The 22,570-nt window shown below is 40.6% G+C and overlaps 1 protein-coding gene across 1 annotated transcript in view; it reads left to right on the forward strand.

The window, feature by feature from the left end:
* The window catches only part of FAT4 (FAT atypical cadherin 4), a 138,721-nt gene that overhangs the window by 87,114 nt on the left and 29,037 nt on the right, over positions 1-22,570 (forward strand). The window contains exons 6-9 of the mRNA XM_083456913.1: positions 741-915; positions 11,327-11,507; positions 15,577-15,827; positions 16,958-21,307. Coding sequence (XP_083313039.1) covers positions 741-915; positions 11,327-11,507; positions 15,577-15,827; positions 16,958-21,307 — 4,957 coding nt within the window. The remainder of the gene's footprint in view (positions 1-740; positions 916-11,326; positions 11,508-15,576; positions 15,828-16,957; positions 21,308-22,570) is intronic.

A 22,570-nucleotide genomic window follows, 5' to 3' on the forward strand; every position in this document is an offset into this window, starting at 1 on the left:
CTGAACATGCGCTGCAAGTTTTAAGTAGCTCCTTTCATGAGGAGAATGACTTCCACTTGCACAATGGGATCCCCCCCCCCGCTTTCTTCCTTGCACCTCCAACTATTCTGTTCCCCCAAACCTTGGGAGCATATTTGGGGTCAACGCAGGTAGGAGGACAAGGTGGGGAAGTCCTATTGCGCAAGTGGAAGTTGTCTCATTTGCAAAAGTATTTGGTTTGATACCACCATATACAGTTAACTATATAAATGCTTGGTTTTGTTTCCATAATTCTAAGATAGTTTTAGCCCTGGACAGTGCATTAAACAGAAACTAAATAGCTTTTTTTTTTATCTTGACCTCATTTCTTTTAAAAAAAAAGCTTCTCATTTTCTCCCACTTTCCTTTATTCTCTCAATTTTTTTGCTTTGCAGTAATTTTTTGGTGTAGTTACTGAAGTGTTACTAAATCTTTCTTTTTTTTAATATAGATGCATGTCTACCATTTGTTTTCTAAATAGCTACGTTCAACCTTTTGTTGACAGCAGCAGCTGGCTGGGGGTGGGAATATAATTGGCATCTTTAAAGGAATAGTTAAAGGTATGCCCGATCTTTTCGTTGTATTAATCAGTTTTAATAGATGTATCTGCTCCATCAAGCACAAGGCCACTTTTCCTTCGATACATGAAAAATAATTGTATGGCCAACAAAGGCATGTTGGGTAGGGATTTGCAGTTATATTGTGCTTCATTACTTCTATAGGTTGTAGCAAGGGATGATGATCAGGGCCCAAACAGCAAATTGACCTATCTTCTTATTGGTGGAAATGAAGATGGGGCCTTTACTCTCTCAGCCAATGGGGAGCTCCACCTTGTACAGAGCTTGGACCGAGAAAAAAAGGGGCAATATAACATGCTGATCACAGCGGCAGATTCAGGTAAGCCAAGTCAATTATTTATCCAGGTTGCACAGCCCTATTTAAGTACCAAGAGACATAGTCTTATATATAAAGAAATGATGAAACGTAAAACTAAACATTCCTTACTGTTCAGGGGGATGGTGAATTACATAAATTGATAACACCCTTGTGATGGAATCCTGATTCCACTAAAGCCAGCTACAAACATTAAGGCTGCAATGCTATACCCTTACCTGGGACTAAGCCCCAGTGAACTTAATGGTACTTACGTCTGAGTAGACATGTATTAGATTGCACTGTAAAAGATCTATGCTCTCAAAATCTGGATTTAATATCTAGTTTTAACTTCCATGGTGCTTTTTTATTGATTTGCTACCTCTGTCACTATCACTTAGTAGCTTCTCTGCCTGTGCAGGAACTGGTCATTTGTTTTTGTTTTTTTCCAAGGCTGGATCTATTTGCCAAACAACAGAAATAATGCAAGTTGAAATAAGATAGAGAAAAGCTAAGTATAGAATGCTGCATTCCTGTAAGCACCGTGAAAGTTATCCTGTATTTTACTGGCAACTGCTATCAGTTACACGTTTTATGTCCTCTCTGTTGGAGGATTTTTCTTTCTAGCTTTTGCACTGGGGAGCCCAGGAGATAAAAGATGTGGTTGTCAGTGGTGCGGTAGCTGTAGTTTTCTGGAGTGTGTACAAGAATAAAAACTGATGCTTTTTGCTTCTGGCACATAAAGAAAGGGAAAGAGGAGTAGCACCAAATGAGCCGCAGAATTGGAACATAGGAATCTGTGTTATACTGAGTAAGTCCATTGGTCCTTCTTGCTCAGTATTGTCTACTGACTCTCCAGGATTTAAGGCAGGAGTCCTTCCTAGTCTTACCTGGAAATGCCAGGAATTAAACCTAGAACCTTCTACATGAAAAACATATGCTCTACCACTGAACTGCGCTAGGGTGAATCATTACAAACACAAAGATCTGGCTGTGTTGATAACTGGTCTATTCCATCTTGTGGCCATTCCACACAGATATAAAAAATATTTACTATTTTACAGTGGCCAAATGAATTTAGCCTCTTTCTGGAATAGAAATATATGTAGCAGCAGCAGCATACTGTGTAAACAGAGCTGCATCTAAGAAGCCAAGTTTCCAAATGGTTCCTCAAGCCTTTTGTGGCATTTAACTGTGTTAATAGAAACCTCCTCCTGTGTCCCAAATGAAATGTACTGGCATGGTAAAAATCTAAGGTACCCCAGGACAGGGTTCTTAGAACTTTAATAGTTGTGTAGAAGAGGGCACTGAAGTTTACATAACAAGATACATCCACTTAAATGTTCTCTTCTACTGTTAAAAGTGCAAAAGCCCTGTCTTCATTTTCAAAATCTCCACATGGATCTCCATATATGTGGTTGTGTTTGGAGCAGACATCCCAATGGGTAGAGTGAGCTAATATGAGCTGATACTGGAAGGTGTTCATGGACATTTCCCAGTGATTGTTGGTTTGGTTGACATTGTTTCCAGTTCACACACAAAAATACATAATACTCCAGTGAACCGAATCTTACTGAAATAAAAAAGAAGAAGCTATAAACCTCGTATCTGGAATTGTTTGAGGAGTTTTTTTTGCCAAGTTTTTGACTTTCAGACTCATGGGGACAAAACAGACAAAGGGACTACCCTTGAGTAAGCAACTGTTTAAGCTACAGTGAGGATCCACATTTATTGTACATAGTAGCCCTTAAAAATATTTATTTAATGCCTTCTATGTGTCACTTCTATTTTTAAGCTTGTGTAATTCACACAGTTTTCAGCCAAGATAACACGGCAGAATTCCTTTGCAGCAAGCAAAGCCGAGTGTGCCAAAACCATGAAAAAGGGCAGCTTGTCAAAAACTAACACTCATCCATACAATCTCTGAAAATAAATCATGCAACAGATATTACCTCACGGACCTTGGTTTGGTTTTTATTACCAGGGGGGTGGGGGTGAATGCTGGTCGGTTATTTTCAGAAATGTACTTCTTACATAGAACCCAGATTTATAAGTTGTGTGTGTGCTTTTCAAAAATAGAGCACCATATGAAGAGAAGGGCAAAGTCTTAGTTGCCTCATTATTTTCTTTCTCTAATTGCACCCGTAGTGTAGTAGTATACACATACTCCACACAAGTACTGGAAACTTGGTGTGATGGCAGACATGGAAGCAAATGCATTTTGTGTCTCTAGGTAGACAGATGAGTGATAGAAAAGGACAGGTAGAAATCCGTGAAGTCTCAAACTCTCTACCATCCTGACTCAATAAATAAGCAGCAATAGTAACACAAATGTCCCACCAAACATGTTACTTAACAAAATCTATATCATCCAAATGTCTGTCTACACACACACAAGAATCTTATTTGTCTTCATGTTTGCCATCACTGTAGGTTTATGTGGACAGTGGCTCCGTAGCTCTATCTAACCACACATTCTGCTACTGTTATGGTAGACTTGCAGATATGATGCTCCTGGGGTTGGCTTGTTACATCATACTTCTTTGGTCTAGAAAAACTGAGGACCTCTGTGCACCAGGCTCCTGGGTATGGAGGTCACTCGCTCACATTGATGGTGGACTTCAGTTACAAAGAGGTTAGATAGCTGTGTGTGAAGTGGGGAGAGCTTACATGGAACTTTGTAGGAACTGACTTTTAGCAAACTTCTTCAAACCCACGAATCACAAACCATATCAATACATAGAGAGTTTTTCCTGCATTCTTATCCTTCAATGATTTCTAGGAGCAGCTGCCATTCCAGTGTGGCTTGTGTAAAAGGGCCCTTGCAGATCAGCTGCACACATAGCCACAACTGCTGGCTGATGGCAGAATTCTTTTTGGTGTTAACTATGAGATATGCTTTATTGAGTTCCTTTCTCTTCCTCCATTCTCTTTATCTCACTCATTTGTAAGCTAGACAAGGCACTGCCTTCAGGTGTTCCTCAAGCATTCCAGCTGTTCTGCTTTGCAAAGGTATCCCTAGGTAATGGCTGCATGCCTTGCTTTCAGAGATAGCATCCTCCCCACAATTCAATTAATAGGAAAACTGAAGAAGTCAATCACATAGTGACCACTATAGTATGTTCATTTTGGAGCCTGGGTGATATATCTTACCATTTGCAAGCTATGCAAAACATCAATCAAAATGAGGTAATGGGTGTTTTTTCTTGTGCTCCTCCCCTTCTCTCACCAACCTTCAGTTTTTATTTCTAGCTATCTATATTACTAAAGGCATATCCACACCATAATTTAAGGCATAGGACTTCCCACAAATAATCTTTGGAACTGTAGTTTTCCCTCTCAGTGCTACAAATCCCTAGCATCTTTAATAAACTACAGCACCCAGAATTTTTGGGGGGACGCCATATGTTTTAAATGTGTGCTGGATGTGCTTTAACGGCCTGGTGTAAATCTGCCCTTTGTGTAACATTATTTGTTCCCATGGCATGGTCAGCTCAGGGTAGCTGCACAAAAAAGTCAGCCCACACCATGCTAATATGTTTGGGAATGATAATGAGCCACCACCAGAACAGGCAGGCTGTTGAGATAGTGGTTCATATGGGCCTTTCATCTGAGGTCCTTAGCAGCACAAATATACTGTGAAATCCTATGAAGTTGGAAACTCAGCCACAACTCTTATGTCAGTCCATAAAACATGATGAAGAAGCAGTTTCCCATTGCTAGAGTGTTCTCTATCATAGTCTACAAAGGGAAGATGCAGTTATTAGATGTGAGTGTCTAGTAACATGGCATGCAACTATTTGAAGTCAAGGGAAGAGAAAGATTTGATGAACATATAATTAATGGATTTGCCTTACCATCGAAAAAGAGCACATTTTCCTTCTATAAAGGTATTACTGTCTTTGCACAAAGTGAAATAAGTCAGTTTTATTGTATTCAGATTTGAGTACCTCTACCTTTGTGTGTGTGAGAGAGAAAATGATGGGGGGGGGGAGGGAGAAGCTTTTCTTGAAATAAAACAAATAAATAACGCCATATGTTGAAAGTCAGAGATGAGCGAAATGGCAGTGTGCCACCCCAGAAAGCGGCAGCTTTTATCCTCACTTTTTCATCTTTGAACATTTTTCTGGAGAAATGTTGGCTTCCATCCTTGCTGTTATTAATTGCCTGACTATAGAGTAGCACATCTGGATCCTTACTAGAAGCCTTGGCTTGCCATCTGAGTGAACTATGGTTTTTCCTTCTTCTCTCCCCCCCCCCTTCTGCCACCCTGCACATTTATGAGGCAGAACGGCCTGTTACCTGAAGAACTCCTTCAACCAACTTGCTCTGATTCGAACCTTAAAAGCCTGCACTTGCCAGATTAGTTGTTCCTTACTTTCTTTGTTTCAAGCCTGCCACCTTTGCAGACATATTGTTTGGTATTTCTCTTTGCCTCTGCAAAACCTAGCAAGATTTTTCTTTCTTTCTTTCATGCTTCCTTCTATGCCTAGAGAAGGGTTACATTTGTAGCTGCCTCACTGGCATGCTTTTTTTCAGGCTTAAAATAAATCCAAACCATGCAGCTTCACAATCTTGATTTGTTACGCTTCTTTCCTCATAGTTAGCTCTGTTCCCTTAAGTGGTTTGGCAAATTACATATTTCAAGAAAGCTATTCTATTTTTCTTTGCCCCACTCCACCCCCATTGCATTCCGTGCTATGGTCTTCAAGCCACTTATTGCCTTTTAAAGCGTTCTGTGTAAATTCTAATGTTTACATATTCCTACAGAATTATTTTGCTCTACATCATAGTCCTGTTTCTACTTTGTATCTCCTTCTAGCATCGCTAACAGAGTCACTATAGGAACATCCATGACCTTTGTTTCCAGCAGATAAAAGCAACATAGGAACTTGCCTTAGATTAAGTCAGGCCTTTGGTCCATTGAGCTCAGTATTGTCTAAACTGACTGGCAGCAGCTCTCAGGATTCCAGGCAGGGTACTTTCCCAGCCATACCTGGAAATACCAAGGACTGAACCCAGGGCCTTCTGCATGTCACTCAACTATGGCCTTCTCTCTCTGTGTAAGATATATTCCTTGCAGATATCTAACATGTATTATTATTATTATTCCTCTAAGGAGCTCAGGGTGGCATATATGGTTCCCCCCTGTCCATGTTATCCTCACAACAACCCCATGAGGTCGGTTAGGCTAAGAGGCATCAACTAGCCAAAGGTCACCCAATGAGCTTCATGGCTGAATGGAGATTTGAACCCTAGTCTGCCAAGTCCTAGGGATGCGGGTGGCACTGTGGTCTAAACCACAGAGCCTAGGGCTTGCTGATCAGAAGGTCAGCGGTTCGAATCCCCGCGACGGGGTGAGCTCGTTGCTCGGTCCCTGCTCCTGCCAACCTAGCAGTTCAAAAGCACATCAAAGTGCAAGTAGATAAATAGGTACCACTCTGGTGGGAAGGTATACGGCGTTTCCGTGCACTGCTCTGGTTCGCCAGAAGCGGCTTAGTCATGCTGGCCACATGACCCAGAAGCTGTCTGTGGACAAACGCCGGCTCCCTCGGCCTATAGAGCAAGATGAGCACCACAACCCCAGAGTCGTCTGCGACTGGACCTAACAGTCAGGGGTACCTTTACCTTTACTGCCAAGTCCTAGTCTGACACTCTAACCATTGTTCTTTTTATTATGTCAACCTACCCCCGCCTCCTGCCACTTGGTTGGGGGACATCTGTAGATGGGGGTCTGTTCTATACATGCAGGTTCTCAATAATGTGGAACCTTGATTGTGCATTCTCAGTGCTGTTTTATTTAACTCTAATAGCAGATGTTGGTTGAGTAGCTTGGTGATGTGCAAAGCAAATTTCCCAACTTACACATTTTCTCAAAAATTTCCTAGCAACAGTGGTCTCGGACTGCTGATGAAACAGAATGCTACAACTTATAAATTGAAAGTCTGAGAGTTAATTCTTCAGCTCCAAGGCTACAGAAAACTTAATTGCTAGGATAAGACCAGTAAAACCTAAACATATGGCAAGGAATACTTATCCTGTTGGTTAATCTTCAAGAGTCAAACAGGGTGTTTTTAAAGCATAATTCAATAACAAAGAAAAGGCAGGCTTACTGTGGGTTATGCAGAAGTCATTAAGGGGCAAGACTGACTTAGTCAGTGGTTTCTTTAATAACCCGATTTCCTAGTCTTCCAACAGCAATAACTTTTCCAAAGAGTTAAATGATTTTTATATATATTTAAAGTTTGGGTTTTCTTTTCGTTTTTGTTATTTAAATTGCAATGCAAAACCCACATTCCTGAAGCCCTATACTTAACAAGAGGATGTCATGCTTCACAGAATTTATGTGTATTCTTTTTGTGCCCACGGATCATAGGAAAGAATATAGAAAAGCATGGTGAATCAAAAATCTGCACCAAGCTGAAACAATCCATGTAGGTTTCACATTCCACTTTGACTACAAATATGAATTATAGTCTATACTTGACCTTCTAAATGCACTACACATATTTTTAGTATCACTTCAAAGTGCACATTGTCTTGACTTGATATTTTGAAAGGAGATATAACATCCAAAGTAAAATCATCTGGCTACGATCAGATACTGTGCAATATGGGTCATATCAACAATAATTTTCACATAGTTATCACTTCATAGATTTGGATGGCAGCTTTGCTGCATAGACAGATGATCTGCTAGCCTGTCCATTCCAAGCAAGAATTTCAAGCTCCCAACTTTCCAGGGATTTGTATTGCCCAATATTGTTTTGCTTTCCAGATTACGGACATAGATAATTAGGAGCCTGATCAAAGCCCTCACTGTTTACTTTTTGGATAATAGTCTGTTTTGAATTCTGATCTGCAGAATTGTAAAACAGCTACTGTTTTCATTATGCTAAAGTGTGATTTACACATAACTCTGCAGTTACATGTGGGCCACTTGAAAGTCAAGTATATGATGTGAAACATGTCAGGCAATTCATGTACAGAATAGCCACATGGATCTGGCAGTCAGTATCATAGTTACAAACTGTTCAAGGCACTTTGTTTCACAACATTCAGATCATTACAGTCCTTAGCATATAGTGGCTCAGGCTGTATTCAGACGGCACTTTATTCTGTTTTGCTGACTTTTCCTTACTTGATCATTTCTGCATTTTATGTGATCTTTCACACAGTGTAAAAGTCACCTCTGGGAATTTAGCAGAATATTGTGGAAGTTCAGTGTTCATTTCCATGTCAGTTGCTTCCAGGGGAAAAAAAGTCTGTAACCCCATTATAACATGGAACATCACAGGAGTTTTGCACTGTAATTTTCCCGCTCTTTTCATGGATCACACCATGTGCTAAAATTGGAGATGGCATTCGTGCATATAGTCCTTTCCCACAATTTTCAGAACTGAACACGAAACAGAAGCATGCATGCACACAGGGGGTGGTAAAATGTCCAAAGATGTCTGCTGCTGTGTCACATCATGTTCACCGGTGTGAGGAAAACTTAGCACAACAAGGCAGTATATTGATGAAAAAGCCACAGTTCCATAACAAAACAGGTGATGCAGTGTGAAAAGAATGTTTGAAATCAGGACAGGATGATTAACATTGTAGCCAGGAAAACAATGCAATAATACCCACCCATAGTTTGCACATGTCACTAAGGAAAACCATTGCTTAGCATGAACAAGCCAAGGTACAACTTTCTGAAGAGGAGGGCATGGCTGCTGACTTTTTCCCTAGTTCTCCTTCTGTCATGATATCCACTGCTAAGCCATGGTTTGACTTAGCACGTTGTTCAAACCTGGGTTTGTGGTTTGTCTCCTCCAGATAAATCACAAAGGGTAAGAGCAAACCTTTGTTTACCTTGGTTACATCTCATGGTTTGTCTCAAGCAAGACAGATCATAACCCACAGTAAGACAAATCATAGCAGCACAAGAGCAGGAAGACTGAGGGAGAAAAATCCATCCCCTTCCCCTTTGCCAGGAAAAGTATCCTGTTAGTGAAATTCCTTTCATAGGAACTTAGGAAATTACGGTCTATGCCGTTCTGGTGTTGTTCATCACACTTTTGTTTATTTAATTGTTTTAGGATGTCAATCCAATTGTTGCATTTAATTCTCCATGTTCTGTCCCCATCACTCTCCTGTTTTAGTATTTGTTTTAGAAGAGCATAGACTGATTTGCTGATTTGCCATTTCAACGTGTTGCGGTTAAAATAGGATGAATTCTAAACAACGAAGAAATCATTTGCTATTTTATTACCAATTTAAAATCATAACAATGTACAGTATACAGGACTTTGCCTGGAATGTAATACATTTTGAAAGATTGGCTTTCCTGCTGAGAGTGAACCTGGTTTATTCCATGGAATAGTTCAAACTTTCTAATAGCACATGACATCTGCTCAGACGCCCCATTCAGTGAGCATTTGATTCCAGCTTTGCTGCAAAGCAACAGGTTTCAGTGGAAAAGGAATTCCAAGCCTGTCAACTTGCTTCTGTATATCAGGATAATGATATAATTAATTTACACGGGGCTTCATACAGTTCTATTCATCTGCAGCTTAAATGATGTCCAACAAAAAAATGCAATCATAATTCTCTATCTATTTTATTTTATTTTATTTGTGCATTTTTGGAGTAGCAGATGCCTGCACAGTTTGTCATTAGTTTTCTGGGGTTTCATTTTAATCTTTAGAACTGTCACTTTGATTCTGAAGGGAGTAATATCTTCATTATTTCCAAAAAAACCACACAAACCACCCATCAATCTAAATACATTTACATGGATGTAAGCTTCACTGAAACAAAAAAAGATGCAAGTCCAAGTAAAAGTTTTTATGGTTGAGGAAGAAATCTGTATGTAGGCTTCACCATTAATATTGCTGGCCTGAAAACAACGACTGCAATCATAGGCACACTTACTCGACAGCGAACCCCATTAAATTCTGTGTAACTTATTTTTGCATGAGCATTAAGGATCATCAGGGCATGTCAGCAAGATCTGTGTGATCCTGGTACCTTCCAGATAAGAAGATTAAGAGGAGCCCCACTAGTTTGCCATACTGTTCTCATAATGGCCATCCAGATGCCTGAGGGAAGCCCAAGCTCTAGAGCCCTCTCTCTTCCTTTGGTTTCTGGCAACTGGCATTCAGAAGCATTCAGTTGTGCAGGCAGAGCATAGCCATCGTAGCTACTAATATAGCCTTTGTCCCTCGTTATTGGACGACAGTTCCCATCATCCCCTGCCAGACTCATCGATGGTCAGGAGATATAGTCCAAGGACACCAGGTTGCCTACCACTTTTGATCAGACTAAGAGTGAGTGAGCTTTGAGCACTAGAAAGCTACTTTTTTATTATTCTGCTGGGCTGGAGGACCTGCTGTACAGTGTTGCCAGTTTTCACAGATTCCAAACTTCCATGTTTGTAATTTAAAGATGGGTTTTTTAATGGACAATTTTCTGCTTAGGGGCAGAAAACACTTTTGACATCATGGCACCACAGGAGCAGTATTTTTTTAATTGACAAATTTCAGGGTGACAAAAAAAAACCTCTTTGGGGGTCAAATGTGGCCCGTGGGCAATGGGCTAGCCACCCTTTTGGCTTATATATTGACTGTTGTTTTTGTAAGTGCTGGTTTTCTAAAATATTTCCAGAAAACAAAGGAGGCAAGAGACATGCTTACCTGAACCTTGAAACTTCGTTTTTCTGTCCACTGAAATTTTAAGCGGGGTTTTTCAGCAATTTTCAGAATATGCTAAAACTCAGTGGCATTGAGGTATATGTGCAGGGTGAGCTATCACCATTCAGGGAAGCATTCTACATATACTTAAATGCACTGGCTATATTGTTATGTATGTTCCAGGGTGATGAACTAGTCTGCGCAGAGGTTGTCTGAGAGCAGGAGTCCTCTGTCAGCTGGCAGACATGCATCTGGACAGCAGATCCTTTGTGCAGCAGGCATGGAAGGAGTTAAGCCTTCCCTCTTGCCCCCTGTTGCTTCTCTTCCCCGAATAGTCATAGCCGTATTTAGCTTTTCTCTAACAAAAAGTGGCAGGCAAGATTTTGTCACACCTATTGGCATGCTCTTGTTCACTTTAGTGGCACTCACTGGATGACCAATTTCAGTCATCAAATTCATCCGGTTCACTTGCAGGTCAGTGTTTGTGTATTGTTCTCATTTCTCTTTGCAAGCAGCAAACCCTTTACTTGATAATACAAGATTCAAAGCTTTTCCTGTGTGACTTCATACTCTGAGAGTTCCAGAGGACCTTCTTTAAAAACAAAAGTGACCTTGCTCTTTGCATGGATTTGACTTTCTAGCTCTGTGAACTGTGACATGTTCATGTGTGAGATAATAAATGAAGAGTGGCATATCCAGTATTAGTATTGTAACTTGGGTAACCTCTAGCATTTCAAATATCTTTTCCCCCCTAGGAAGTCCTGCCCTTACTGGTACTGGAACTATTGCTGTCAAAGTAGATGATGTCAATGATAACGTTCCCAAATTTGCCTTCAATATGTATTCCAAAACCATTCCGGAGGACGCACCCACAGGGACAGACGTTTTGCTTGTAAATGCCTCTGATTCCGATGCATCAGTGAATGCTATCATCAGGTATGTTTCTCTTGTGGTGCTTCCGATGCTGTTTAATTTAGGTCCTGTTTCCTTTTCATGCTTTGGGAACAAAGGAGAAATGAGCATGTTGGGTTTTGTCTTGCATTGTTCACAAATACAACATGGTTCAGGGTTGGCCCAAGATTTTTAGCTGCTTGAGATGAAACAAAAAATATTGCCCTTCCTTTAAGGGTGCAAAGTACCCAAAGTCAGTTAACCTACTTTAGTATCTGAGGCAAAAATGTCAATAAAATTATAATAAATTAAGTCAGCTGCTTCATGACACCAAAAATATGTTGCCTGAGGCCGTCATTTTATGGCCACCCTGGATTGGTTTGTGACAGTAATAATAATAATAATAAATTATTTATACCCCGCCCTCCCCGGCCAGAGCCAGGCTCAGGGCGGCTAACACCAGTAAAATTACAATAAAAACATAATGGGGGGGGGGGACAACAAAACAATTTAAAATACAGGTTAAAAATACAATTTAAAATGCATCCTCATTTTAATAATAGCCCATGGATCAAAACCATAAGGGGGGATGAACGAGATGAAATAGCTCTGTATTTAAGCCATTTGACTTAGGTGGGCTGAAAAAACACTGGGTTGTATCCAATAATGACTTTGCCACAAGAGTGTTTAGAAGCTGCTCCCTAACTTTTCATGCAGTAAAAAGCTTTAGCATTGCTGGCCAATCTATTTCTCTTGCTCTTACTGAGCAAGTTCCGACAAAGTTCAGCATAAAAAGGAAGAATCTGTGTATGGCAATTGAACTGATTTCTTTGCGCCACTCAGCTTCTGAAAAGTCATCATTCGCTGGATTGGCTTTATGGCAAAATGGCTTGCACATTTCTACTGACACCTCCAAGTTTTACCAGTAAATCCAATTGCTGACTTTATGAAAGAAAAAATTGAGAGGTTAAGTGGCAGTGACAGCCTGAGCAATTTGCTCAGAGGAGTGATGTGTTCCTAATGGAATGCAGAGAGATTCATGTTTGTTGCCAATTATCACTACCTGCCACTCAAGAAACCAGAATAGACCCTTTCTCAAGTGGTTTCAATGAGTATAAATATTGGTTTATTGTTGCATAAAAGGCACAAACTGAGCTAAACGACTCACTACACTTTTTCTTTTCTTTGGAAATTCAAATTATTTTTTTTCAATAAGCAAAATATAAATCATAATTGTTTGTAGATATTAAAGTACAAGAGAAATAAGAACTTTAAAATATCAAAACACTGTAATTTTCTTCCATTTTTTTGAGCTCTGCTACCCTTGCCATCTGCCAGGTGTGCCTGATAAGCATCCAATAAAATAAATAAAATATGACATAATAATGCTTTTTATTACATGTCATTTTTCCCCATGAAAATTTACATTTTTTGAGAAGTCTTATAACCATGTGGAAATGGCATCGCAAAATAGAGGTGGCTGTTACTTTCACTTCCTAGGATTATATATATATATCTAAAGGGATTCGCTGTACAATCCTATTTTATTGTTCTTACCCCGTGGCCCTAAAAACACAGAGGGCAGATATCAACTTTTATGCTGATTTGTAGTAATGTAGTTTTATAATTCTGTGCAACAAAACTTTTTTAAAAGGCCCAGATGCACAGTACATATACACCAGAGACTGTGCATTCAGTATTTTTGGTCCAATTTTATGGAACTTCCAGCTGAGGTCAGACACGCCCCCTCCCTGTTGAAATTCTGCTGCCTTCTGAAGGCCTTTTACAAAATTTCAGCAGGCATTTCAATTGAATTCAGATTTGATAGTTTTAATTGATTTTTGTACACCACTTAGTCCAGTTGTAATTGAGTGGTATATCACTTGTCAAAATAAAATTAAAATACATATGGAAAATATATGGAAACTTAAAAGGAGTTGATATATTACTATGGGGGAAATGGAATCAAGATTGCAGCCTTGGTGCATAAGCTTTTTTAAAAAACAACAACAACAAACAAACAACCTCCCATTAGCTTTTGAAAATATGCTCCAATTCAGAATGAAACTATACATGGATTAAATGAATTATAAACCATAAGATACACAACCCAGAAAAGTTTGCACAGGTCATTAAAAAAGCCAAACCCATCAATAGGGGATTTAAGCAGGAAGCTTATGAAGATAGTGAACAGCATGGGTGCAGCCAGAATTTATGTTGGGGAGGAGCAGGCTTCATGTTGAGGGAGGAAGAACCTCAGTTAGTTAAGTATTTCTATTGATTTATCTGATTTAGGCGGCGCCCATTGTGCACTGACTGGAGTGGTGACTTTATATTATTTTCAGTAGTATTCAGCCAGATATACTCCCAATGCAGCAGGAGAAGAGGTAGTTGTTCTATAGTCCATCTTCTTTTTTGTGTATTGCATTATAAACTTCAAGCCCTGGCCAGTTGAATCAGGTTGGGAAGACAGCGGGCAAGAGGACCAAGGAGGGAACAGGCATCAGAAGCCACAGCTGCCGTATCTCCTATCACCACGGGGTAGTTAATGATAGATGACTGTTCTTCAGCTTCAAAGCAGGCAAACCTAAGGGAAAGTCATTCAATGAATGTGCAGTGACCACATTTTAGAGGCTGAGGGGATTTTGACACTTTAGCACTGCAGACTACCTTTTACCAAGTAGTCACAGAAAGACGATTAAGTAGTTCATAGTAGTACTTTACAGAAGTGTCCTATTTTACAGAGGATAGCTCCTTTTAAAGAGAAAGGGCCATAAGGAAGGAGAGAATAAGAGCCTTGATAGTTTTAAATGGGTGAAGCAGTTATTACTGTTGCAATCCAGTTGCAATTGATTCAGTTCTGTGTGACAGATTATCTACTTCGAAGGACTCTGTCAAGTGGGCATGAAATTGACCCAATGTACAACTGTCTTTCTATGTCAAAACACATGGGATGTTATTCACCCTGGAAGTTATCACAATCAAGATCACCTTAGGAGCTGCAGCAAGGCTTAAAATGTAATGCAGCAGCAGGTAGCCCTATCCTCATCCTAAATCAGAATCCCCACATTTTGAAAGCCAGGGAATAGTTTGATAGCAGAATACTTCTGTCAGTCCCAGATGTGACACTCATCTGAAAATTGCCTCTTGGGACTCAGTGATGTGGAAAGTTTCTGTCTGTCTTTCTTCCTCCTCCTCTCTCTATAAACAAATAGCACTTCATTATGCGGTCATGACTTTTCTATTAAATAATAACTGAGCAATTATTTTGCTACCTAGGGCATTTTCCTAGGATAAATAGCTGGTTATGACCAATTGCTATATTCACTCCAGCTGTCTATTGGCAGTATCTCAGGCATTTGATTGAAAACCGCAAATAAAATATTTCTAAGTATTTATCATAACGTCAAGCTTCTGAATAATTCAAAATGGTGTTGTTGCTGCTTCCAGTTGTGGAAGAACTCATTTTGTATATGTGCAACATTAGTGTCCTTTTTGTGTTACTTATGCAAAGGGGTAAAACACACTATGGGGTGGCCCAAGGCACTATTTAACTTCTGTGTGAAGCTTTTTAAACCCTGTGGGTGGGTGGTTTCCATGTCCAGGAGACAGGACAATTTATCTGTTCTGGATGGGGTTCCTTACCTCAGAAGGAAAAGATGAACAGTCTAGAGGTGCTCCCAGACCCATCTTTGCCACTTGAAGCAGGTCTGTATAAGGCAGGGCTTTTGTCAGTGGTGGCACCCTAGATTACGGAGCTTTTTCTTACGGAGGCTTATCTGATCACGGCACTAACAGGGTTTCATATGGTAAATCAAGACCATTCAGCAGCAACTATTTGTTGTTTTTATGTCCATATTTAGCTCTGTCATTTTATCACTGCTGGAGCTGTGGTTATGTTGTTTTGACTTTGCTTTTGTACGTTTGTTTTATATTGATGTTAACATGCCTTGTAAATCCTTTTGGATGAAAGAGAATGATATAAATATTTTAAATAAATATAAATACTTTGATTCCCTGCCTGTAGAATTTACAGTTTGTCAACATTTAAAGCAGCATATTTCATACTAAAATGGGTATGAAAAGCGTCTCTCCCTCCTTGTACTTTTTGCAGCTATAGTCTCAGTGGTGGAAACTCACAGTTCACAATCAACCCTTCAACCGGGCAGATCATCACAAGTGCTCTGTTGGATAGAGAGGCTAAGGAGAACTACACTTTGATCGTCGTGGCCAAGGATGGTGGTTTCCCAAAGGCTCTTTCCAGTTCTACAAGTGTCCTTGTCACTGTTGCAGATGTCAATGACAATCCTCCCAAATTTCAGCACCACCCTTATGTCACTCATATTCCCTCACCAACAAGTTCAGGTAAGCTGATAACAGCAACATGATACTAACCTTACAGTTTTTATAGCACAGAAAGAATCCAAGATAGCAAGATGGGAAGAGACTTTTAAATCTTACTGACCCCTGAGGTTTTGTTATTGTTATCTATAGCTTATTAGGGTTTTCACTAGCGCTGCACTAATTTTTGGGAGGAATACACTTTTCATACAAAATATGTTAACTAAATCCTGTCCTAAATACAGTGGTACCTCGGTTTAAGAACAGCCCTGTTTACGAACTATTCGGTATACGAACTCCGCAAAACCAGAAGTAGTGTCTCGGTTTGCGAACTTTACCTTGGTTTATGAACAGAAGCCAAACAGTGGAAGGGCACCAGTGGCGGGAGGCCTCATTAGGGAAAGCATGCCTCAGTTTAAGAATGGCTTTGGTTTAAGAATGGACTTCCGGAACGGATTAAGTTTGTAAACCGAGGTATCACTGTATCTGTTCACCTGCTTCACCTGCTGCCTGGCTCAACAATTGCTTCAATTTTTTTTTTTGGTCAATTATTATCTTTCCTACTGGCCAGCTGAGGATCCTGAACTCCATGTGATCCTAGAGACATGGCGTCAATCATCCTATGGTCATGGTGTCATAGGAACCATCACAGTTGGGTATGTGGAAATCTGACCAAAGGAAAATGCATCCCTTGCATTGTCCTCAGTCTGAATTAACAGAGAAAGAACGAACACAACAGCCCACTGTGAAGGCAACTGGTCTAGCACCCTATTGCTAGACATGACCAGTGCATTATGACAAGACAAGCACCCATTACCACTCATGAGATCCCAGCACAGTAGCAAGTTTTGGTATCAGAACCTGTTGTGTGAACTATGTAAATTTCAAAATGTTGCCTTCCATGCTGCATTGCTTTCAGTGAGATTTAAATATGCATAAATATGCTATTGGTCAAGGATGCCTGTAACATCCTAAATACCTCCTAAGTATGAACAATACATCTGCTAGTGGTTGTAATTTATTTATTTTTAAGTTTTATTTGCAGTCTTTGTATATTATCCAATAACTTAACATTCTCTGTTTTTGAACAGTTGCATGAGTATTAATGTTCCATTTCACAGGATTAATTACCTTATTTTTGTCTTGCTATGCAGGTACATTTGTATTTGCGGTGACAGTTACAGATGCTGATGCAGGGCCTAATGCTGAGCTTCACTATTCCCTGTCGGGGAAGAATTCTGAAAAATTCCACATTGATCCATCACGAGGAGCGATTATGGCTGCCGAACGACTGTCTGGCACTTCTGAAATGACATTTTCTGTTAATGTGAAAGATGGTGGCTCGTTGCCAAAGACAGATTCTACAACTGTGACTGTAAGATTTGTAAATAGAGCAGATTTTCCTCGAGTTCAGGCTGAACAGCACACTTTCACATTTCCTGAAAATCAAGCCGTTGGCACTTTTGTCACTTCAGTTTCTGGATTGTCATCGAGAGGCGACTCTTTGTCTTACTATATTGCTAGCGGTAATCTTGGCAACACCTTTCAGATCGACCAACTAACAGGACAGGTCACCATCAGCCAACCCTTAGACTATGAAGCAATACAGAAATATGTCGTCTGGATTGAGGCAAGAGATATGGGCTTTCCGCCATTTTCTTCTTACGTAAAATTGGAAATGACAGTGATAGACATAAATGATAATGCACCACTATTTGAACAAGATCCTTTAATTTCTGAAGTACTAGAAAACCTCTCACCTTCTAAAATAATTACTGTAACTGCTGTGGACAAGGACAGTGGCTCTAATGGACAGTTAAATTATGAAATTGTCAGCGGCAATAAGGAGAACAGCTTCAGTATCCATCATACCAATGGGGAAGTCAGAAGTGTCCGACCTTTAGATAGGGAGAATGTGGCCCATTATACACTTACTATCAAAGCTTCAGACAGAGGTGTACCTGTTCAGAGTACCACCGTCCGGGTGCTTATTAATGTGTTGGATGAAAATGATAATGCACCCAAATTTTCTCAGATATTCAGCGCTCTTGTACCTGAAAATGCACCTTTGGGTTACACTGTAACACGAGTCACAACATCAGATGAAGATATTGGAGCAAATGCTGTCAGTAAATATTCAATAAGGGATACAAGTATACCTTTTGTCATAAACCCCAATACAGGAGATATAACAATCAGCAGACTTCTGAACAGGGAAGATACAGATCGCTACAGAATCCGAGTTTCAGCACATGACTCTGGGTGGACGGTAAGCACAGATGTGACCATATTTGTAACAGACATCAATGACAATTCCCCACGATTTACAAAACCGTCCTATTACTTGGATTGCCCTGAGCATAATGAAGTTGGATCACGAGTGATCCAGATATCTGCAACAGATCCAGATGAAGGATCCAACGGGCAAGTCTTCTACTTCATCAAATCCCAGTCGGAGTTTTTCCGAATTAATGCTTCTACGGGAGAGATTTTCAATAAGCAACCTTTAAAGTTCCAAAACTCCAGCGGCCCCAGTAATGTCAATCTAAACAGGCACAGTTTCATTGTTACCTCATCAGATCGAGGCAGCCCTCCCTTGCTGAGCGAGACAACAGTCACAATCAACATCGTGGATAGCAATGACAACGCTCCCCAGTTTCTCTTTAGTCAATATTTTACACCTGTTACTAAAAATGTAGCTGTTGGTACCAAGCTAATTAAGGTAACTGCCATTGATGCGAAAGACTTTGGTCTAAATTCAGAAGTGCAATACATTCTCTCAAATGACAACCTAACAGGTAAATTTGAACTGGACAGTAACACAGGCTGGATTTCAGTAGCATCGCCACTGAGGAATGATATGAATAAAAACTTTCTAATCAAAGTAAAAGCAAAGGACAAAGGTAACCCTCCTCTCTCATCAGAAGTGCCTGTGCAAATAGTTGTAACAGAGGAAAACTATCACACGCCAGAGTTCTCTCAAAGTCATATAAGTATAACTGTCCCCGAGAGTAATGCTGTTGGAACTATTCTCAGGACTGTGTCGGCAAGGGACAAAGATACAGCTATGAATGGACTTGTCAAATACAACATTTCTTCTGGAAATGAGGCTGGGAACTTTGCAATTAACGCATCTACTGGTGCATTAAGGCTTGCCAAACCCCTTGATTATGAGCTTTGCCAAAAACATGAGATTACTGTGAGTGCTGCAGATGGCGGATGGGTTGCTAGAACAGGCTACTGTAGCATTACCATAGATGTTATTGATGTGAATGATAATTCTCCAGCTTTTAGCCCAGAAGACTACTTCCCAAGTGTTTTAGAAAATGCCCCTAGTGGAACAACTGTCATTCGTCTCTCTGCAACTGATGCTGATTCCGGATCTAATGCTGTAATTGCATATGCGGTTCAGTCTTCAGACAGTGATCTGTTTGTTATTGATCCTAATACTGGAATCATCACCACCCAAGGCTTTTTAGATTATGAAACAAAGCAGAGCTATCATCTCACCATAAAGGCCTTTAACGTTCCCGATGAAGAAAGGTGCAGCTTTGCAAATGTCAACATCCATTTAAAAGGAGCAAACGAGTATGTGCCACGATTCGTGTCCAAGCTTTACTATTTTGAGGTTTCCGAAGCAGCTTCTAAAGGCACCATTGTGGGAGAAGTCTTTGCAAGCGACCGCGATATGGGAGCTGACGGAGAAGTCCACTATCTGATCTTCGGCAATAGCAGAAAAAAGGGTTTCCAGATAGATGACAGCAGCGGGCAGATTTATGTCACAGGACCTCTCGACAGGGAAAAGGAAGAACGGATCTCTCTGAAAGTGCTTGCAAAAAATGCCGGGAGCATTCGTGGTGCAGATATTGATGAAGTGGTTGTGAATATCACGATATTAGATGCCAATGACCCCCCTGTTTTCAGCTTCATGGTATACAACGTACAAATCAGTGAAGGCGTTCCTGTTGGGACCCACGTGACCTTTGTAAGTGCCTTCGACTCTGACTCTCTCCCAAGCTGGAACAGGTTTTCCTATTTTATTGGCAATGGAAACAACAACGGTGCCTTTTCTATTAACCCGCAGACAGGACAGGTTACAGTGACTGCAGAACTGGATAGAGAAACTTTACCAGTGTACAACCTATCTGTGTTAGCCATTGACTCAGGATCACCGTCAGCAACAGGTAGTGCCTCTTTATTGGTGGCTTTGGAAGATATCAACGACAATGGACCCACCCTCTCCACCACAGAAGGAGAAATAATGGAAAATAGCCGGGCAGGGACACTTGTGTTGAATCTTCAGTCATCCGATCCTGATCTTCCTCCAAATCAGGGCCCCTTTTCTTATTACTTGCTTAGCACTGGCACAGGAACCAGTTATTTCAGTCTCAGCACTGCTGGAGTTCTGACCACAACTAGAGAGATTGACAGAGAACAAATTTGTGATTTCTACTTGTCAGTGATTACAAGAGACTCGGGCATTCCTCAGATGTCTTCCACAGGAACTGTGCACGTAAAGGTAATAGATCAAAATGATAACCCGTCACAACCCAGAACAGTAGAGATCTTTGTCCATTATTTTGGCAATCTGTTCCCTGGTGGAACATTAGGCAATGTAAAACCTCAGGATCCAGATATTTTAGACAGTTTCCAGTGCTCTCTTACATCAGGAGTTACAAGCCTCTTCCATATTCCAGCAGGCACTTGTGATTTAAATTCCCTGGCAAGATCTACCGATGGGACATTTGATCTCACAGTCCTGAGCAATGATGGGCTACACAACTCAGTCACTAGCAGTATCCGAGTTTTCTTTTCAGGATTCAGTAATGCCACACTTGATAACAGCATTCTCCTTCGTCTCAGTGTGCAATCCGTGAGAGAATTTTTGACCAACCACTACCTTCATTTTCTGCGAATTGCCAATTCACAGTTAACTGGATTAGGGACTGCTGTGCAACTCTATGGGGCTTATCAGGAGAGCAACCAGACTTTCTTGATGGCAGCTGTGAAACGGAACAGCTATCAGTATGTGAATCCAGGTGGTGTGACTACCTTCTTTGAAAGCATCAAAGAAATCCTTTTCCGTCAAAGCGGAGTTCGAATAGAGTCTGTGGATCATGACTCGTGTTTACAAAATCCTTGTCAAAATGGCGGCAGCTGCTTGAAAAAACTGGGTGTGAGCCCTAAGCTACAGAGCCACGAGAGTATCCCAGTCATTGTTGTGGCAAATGAACCTCTCCGGCCTTTTACATGTAGGTGTATGCCAGGATATGATGGCACACTGTGTGAAACAGACATAGATGAATGTCTCCCATCACCTTGCCACAATGGAGGGACTTGCCACAACCTGGTGGGCGGATTTTCTTGCAGTTGTCCCAGTGGTTTTACTGGAATGGCCTGTGAGAGAGATCTCAACGAGTGCCTCTCGGGCCCTTGTAAAAATGGTGCTCTCTGCCAGAACTTCCCAGGAAGCTTCAACTGTGTCTGCAAAACTGGATATACAGGTATTTTTTTCTTCTATGTGCGTGATTGTTTTGAATGCAACACAGAGATGAACTAGTGGTATTACCTATGAAGGAGCATCTAATCATAGGCACTCCTACAAGCAATTCAAACCTAGATGTATTATTTATTTAGCGCATGTGTATTCTGCATTTTTCCATAATGGAACTCAAGGTGGCTTATGTGGGGCTTCCAGTTGCCCCCCCATCCCCGCAGGAACTGATCAGATCTGGACCTGCTTTGCTTCCATATGGTGATTACACTGTGTGTCTTCAGTTAGCTCACGCCCCAAGTTTATCATCCCATCATCTGCTGTTTGTGAAAACAAGGATCCCACTTGCACCATACATTCAAAGCATTATTATACCACTTTAAACAGTCATGGCACCCTCCACCAAAGAATCATGGAAACTGTATTCCCAGAATTTTTTGGGGGGAAGTCATTAAATTGGTATAATAGTGCTTTAAATGTACATGTGGAAGTAGCCTAGGTCTAAAATTAAACAGTGGATTTTTTTTTAATGCTTTTTGCCAGAAATTAGCTAAGCGTGCATGGTTCCATCCTACTTATCTGCCAGACAGCCTTGTGTAAAAATCATAATCAGGATTTTCAGCCTTTCTATTAAACATATCAGTTTGATATAGAGTGATGCCTCTTAGCTTTCTGCCAGGAAAGTATCGAGAGCCATCAAATGCATCTCCATTTAAATAGCATATGTGGCAACTGACACATGTTCACTGTTAGAGCTGCCTTGACATAAAAGACACTGATGGGATCTTTCTATGTATGCTCCCATCAGTGTAGCCTGCTGAGCCTCAGGTCACAAGTAATTATTCGTAATTGAATGGCTGTTCTAATTAACCTAATGATCTGAGATTGTGTTTCGCAGTGAATCATCACATCAAATTATTTGGCCAGCAGCGTAGCAGAACAATTCCATGCCACAATTGCGGGTAACCTTTTAAGTCATTAGCATCAGAGGTTAAATAGGCATGTACTTGCCAGCTCACTGGGACACCTCAGCAGAACACTCATTTTAACAATAGCACACAATGCAGTCACATCAGTCCTGTAGCTTGTAATTGGGGTTAATGAAACTACAGTGATTTGCTGAGGTGACTGTCATGCCTGACGCTTGTCACATACAGTATTTCCCCACATTGTAACACATTAATTTTTCCCCCATCTGCTGAAAGCAGAAATATGTCATGGAAGAAATTTGAAAAGTAATGTGTGTGTGTGAGAGAGAGAGAGAGAGAGAGAG

Source organism: Podarcis tiliguerta (assembly GCF_965153285.1).
Source record: "Podarcis tiliguerta genome assembly, chromosome: 9".
Lineage (NCBI taxonomy): Eukaryota > Metazoa > Chordata > Lepidosauria > Squamata > Lacertidae > Podarcis > Podarcis tiliguerta.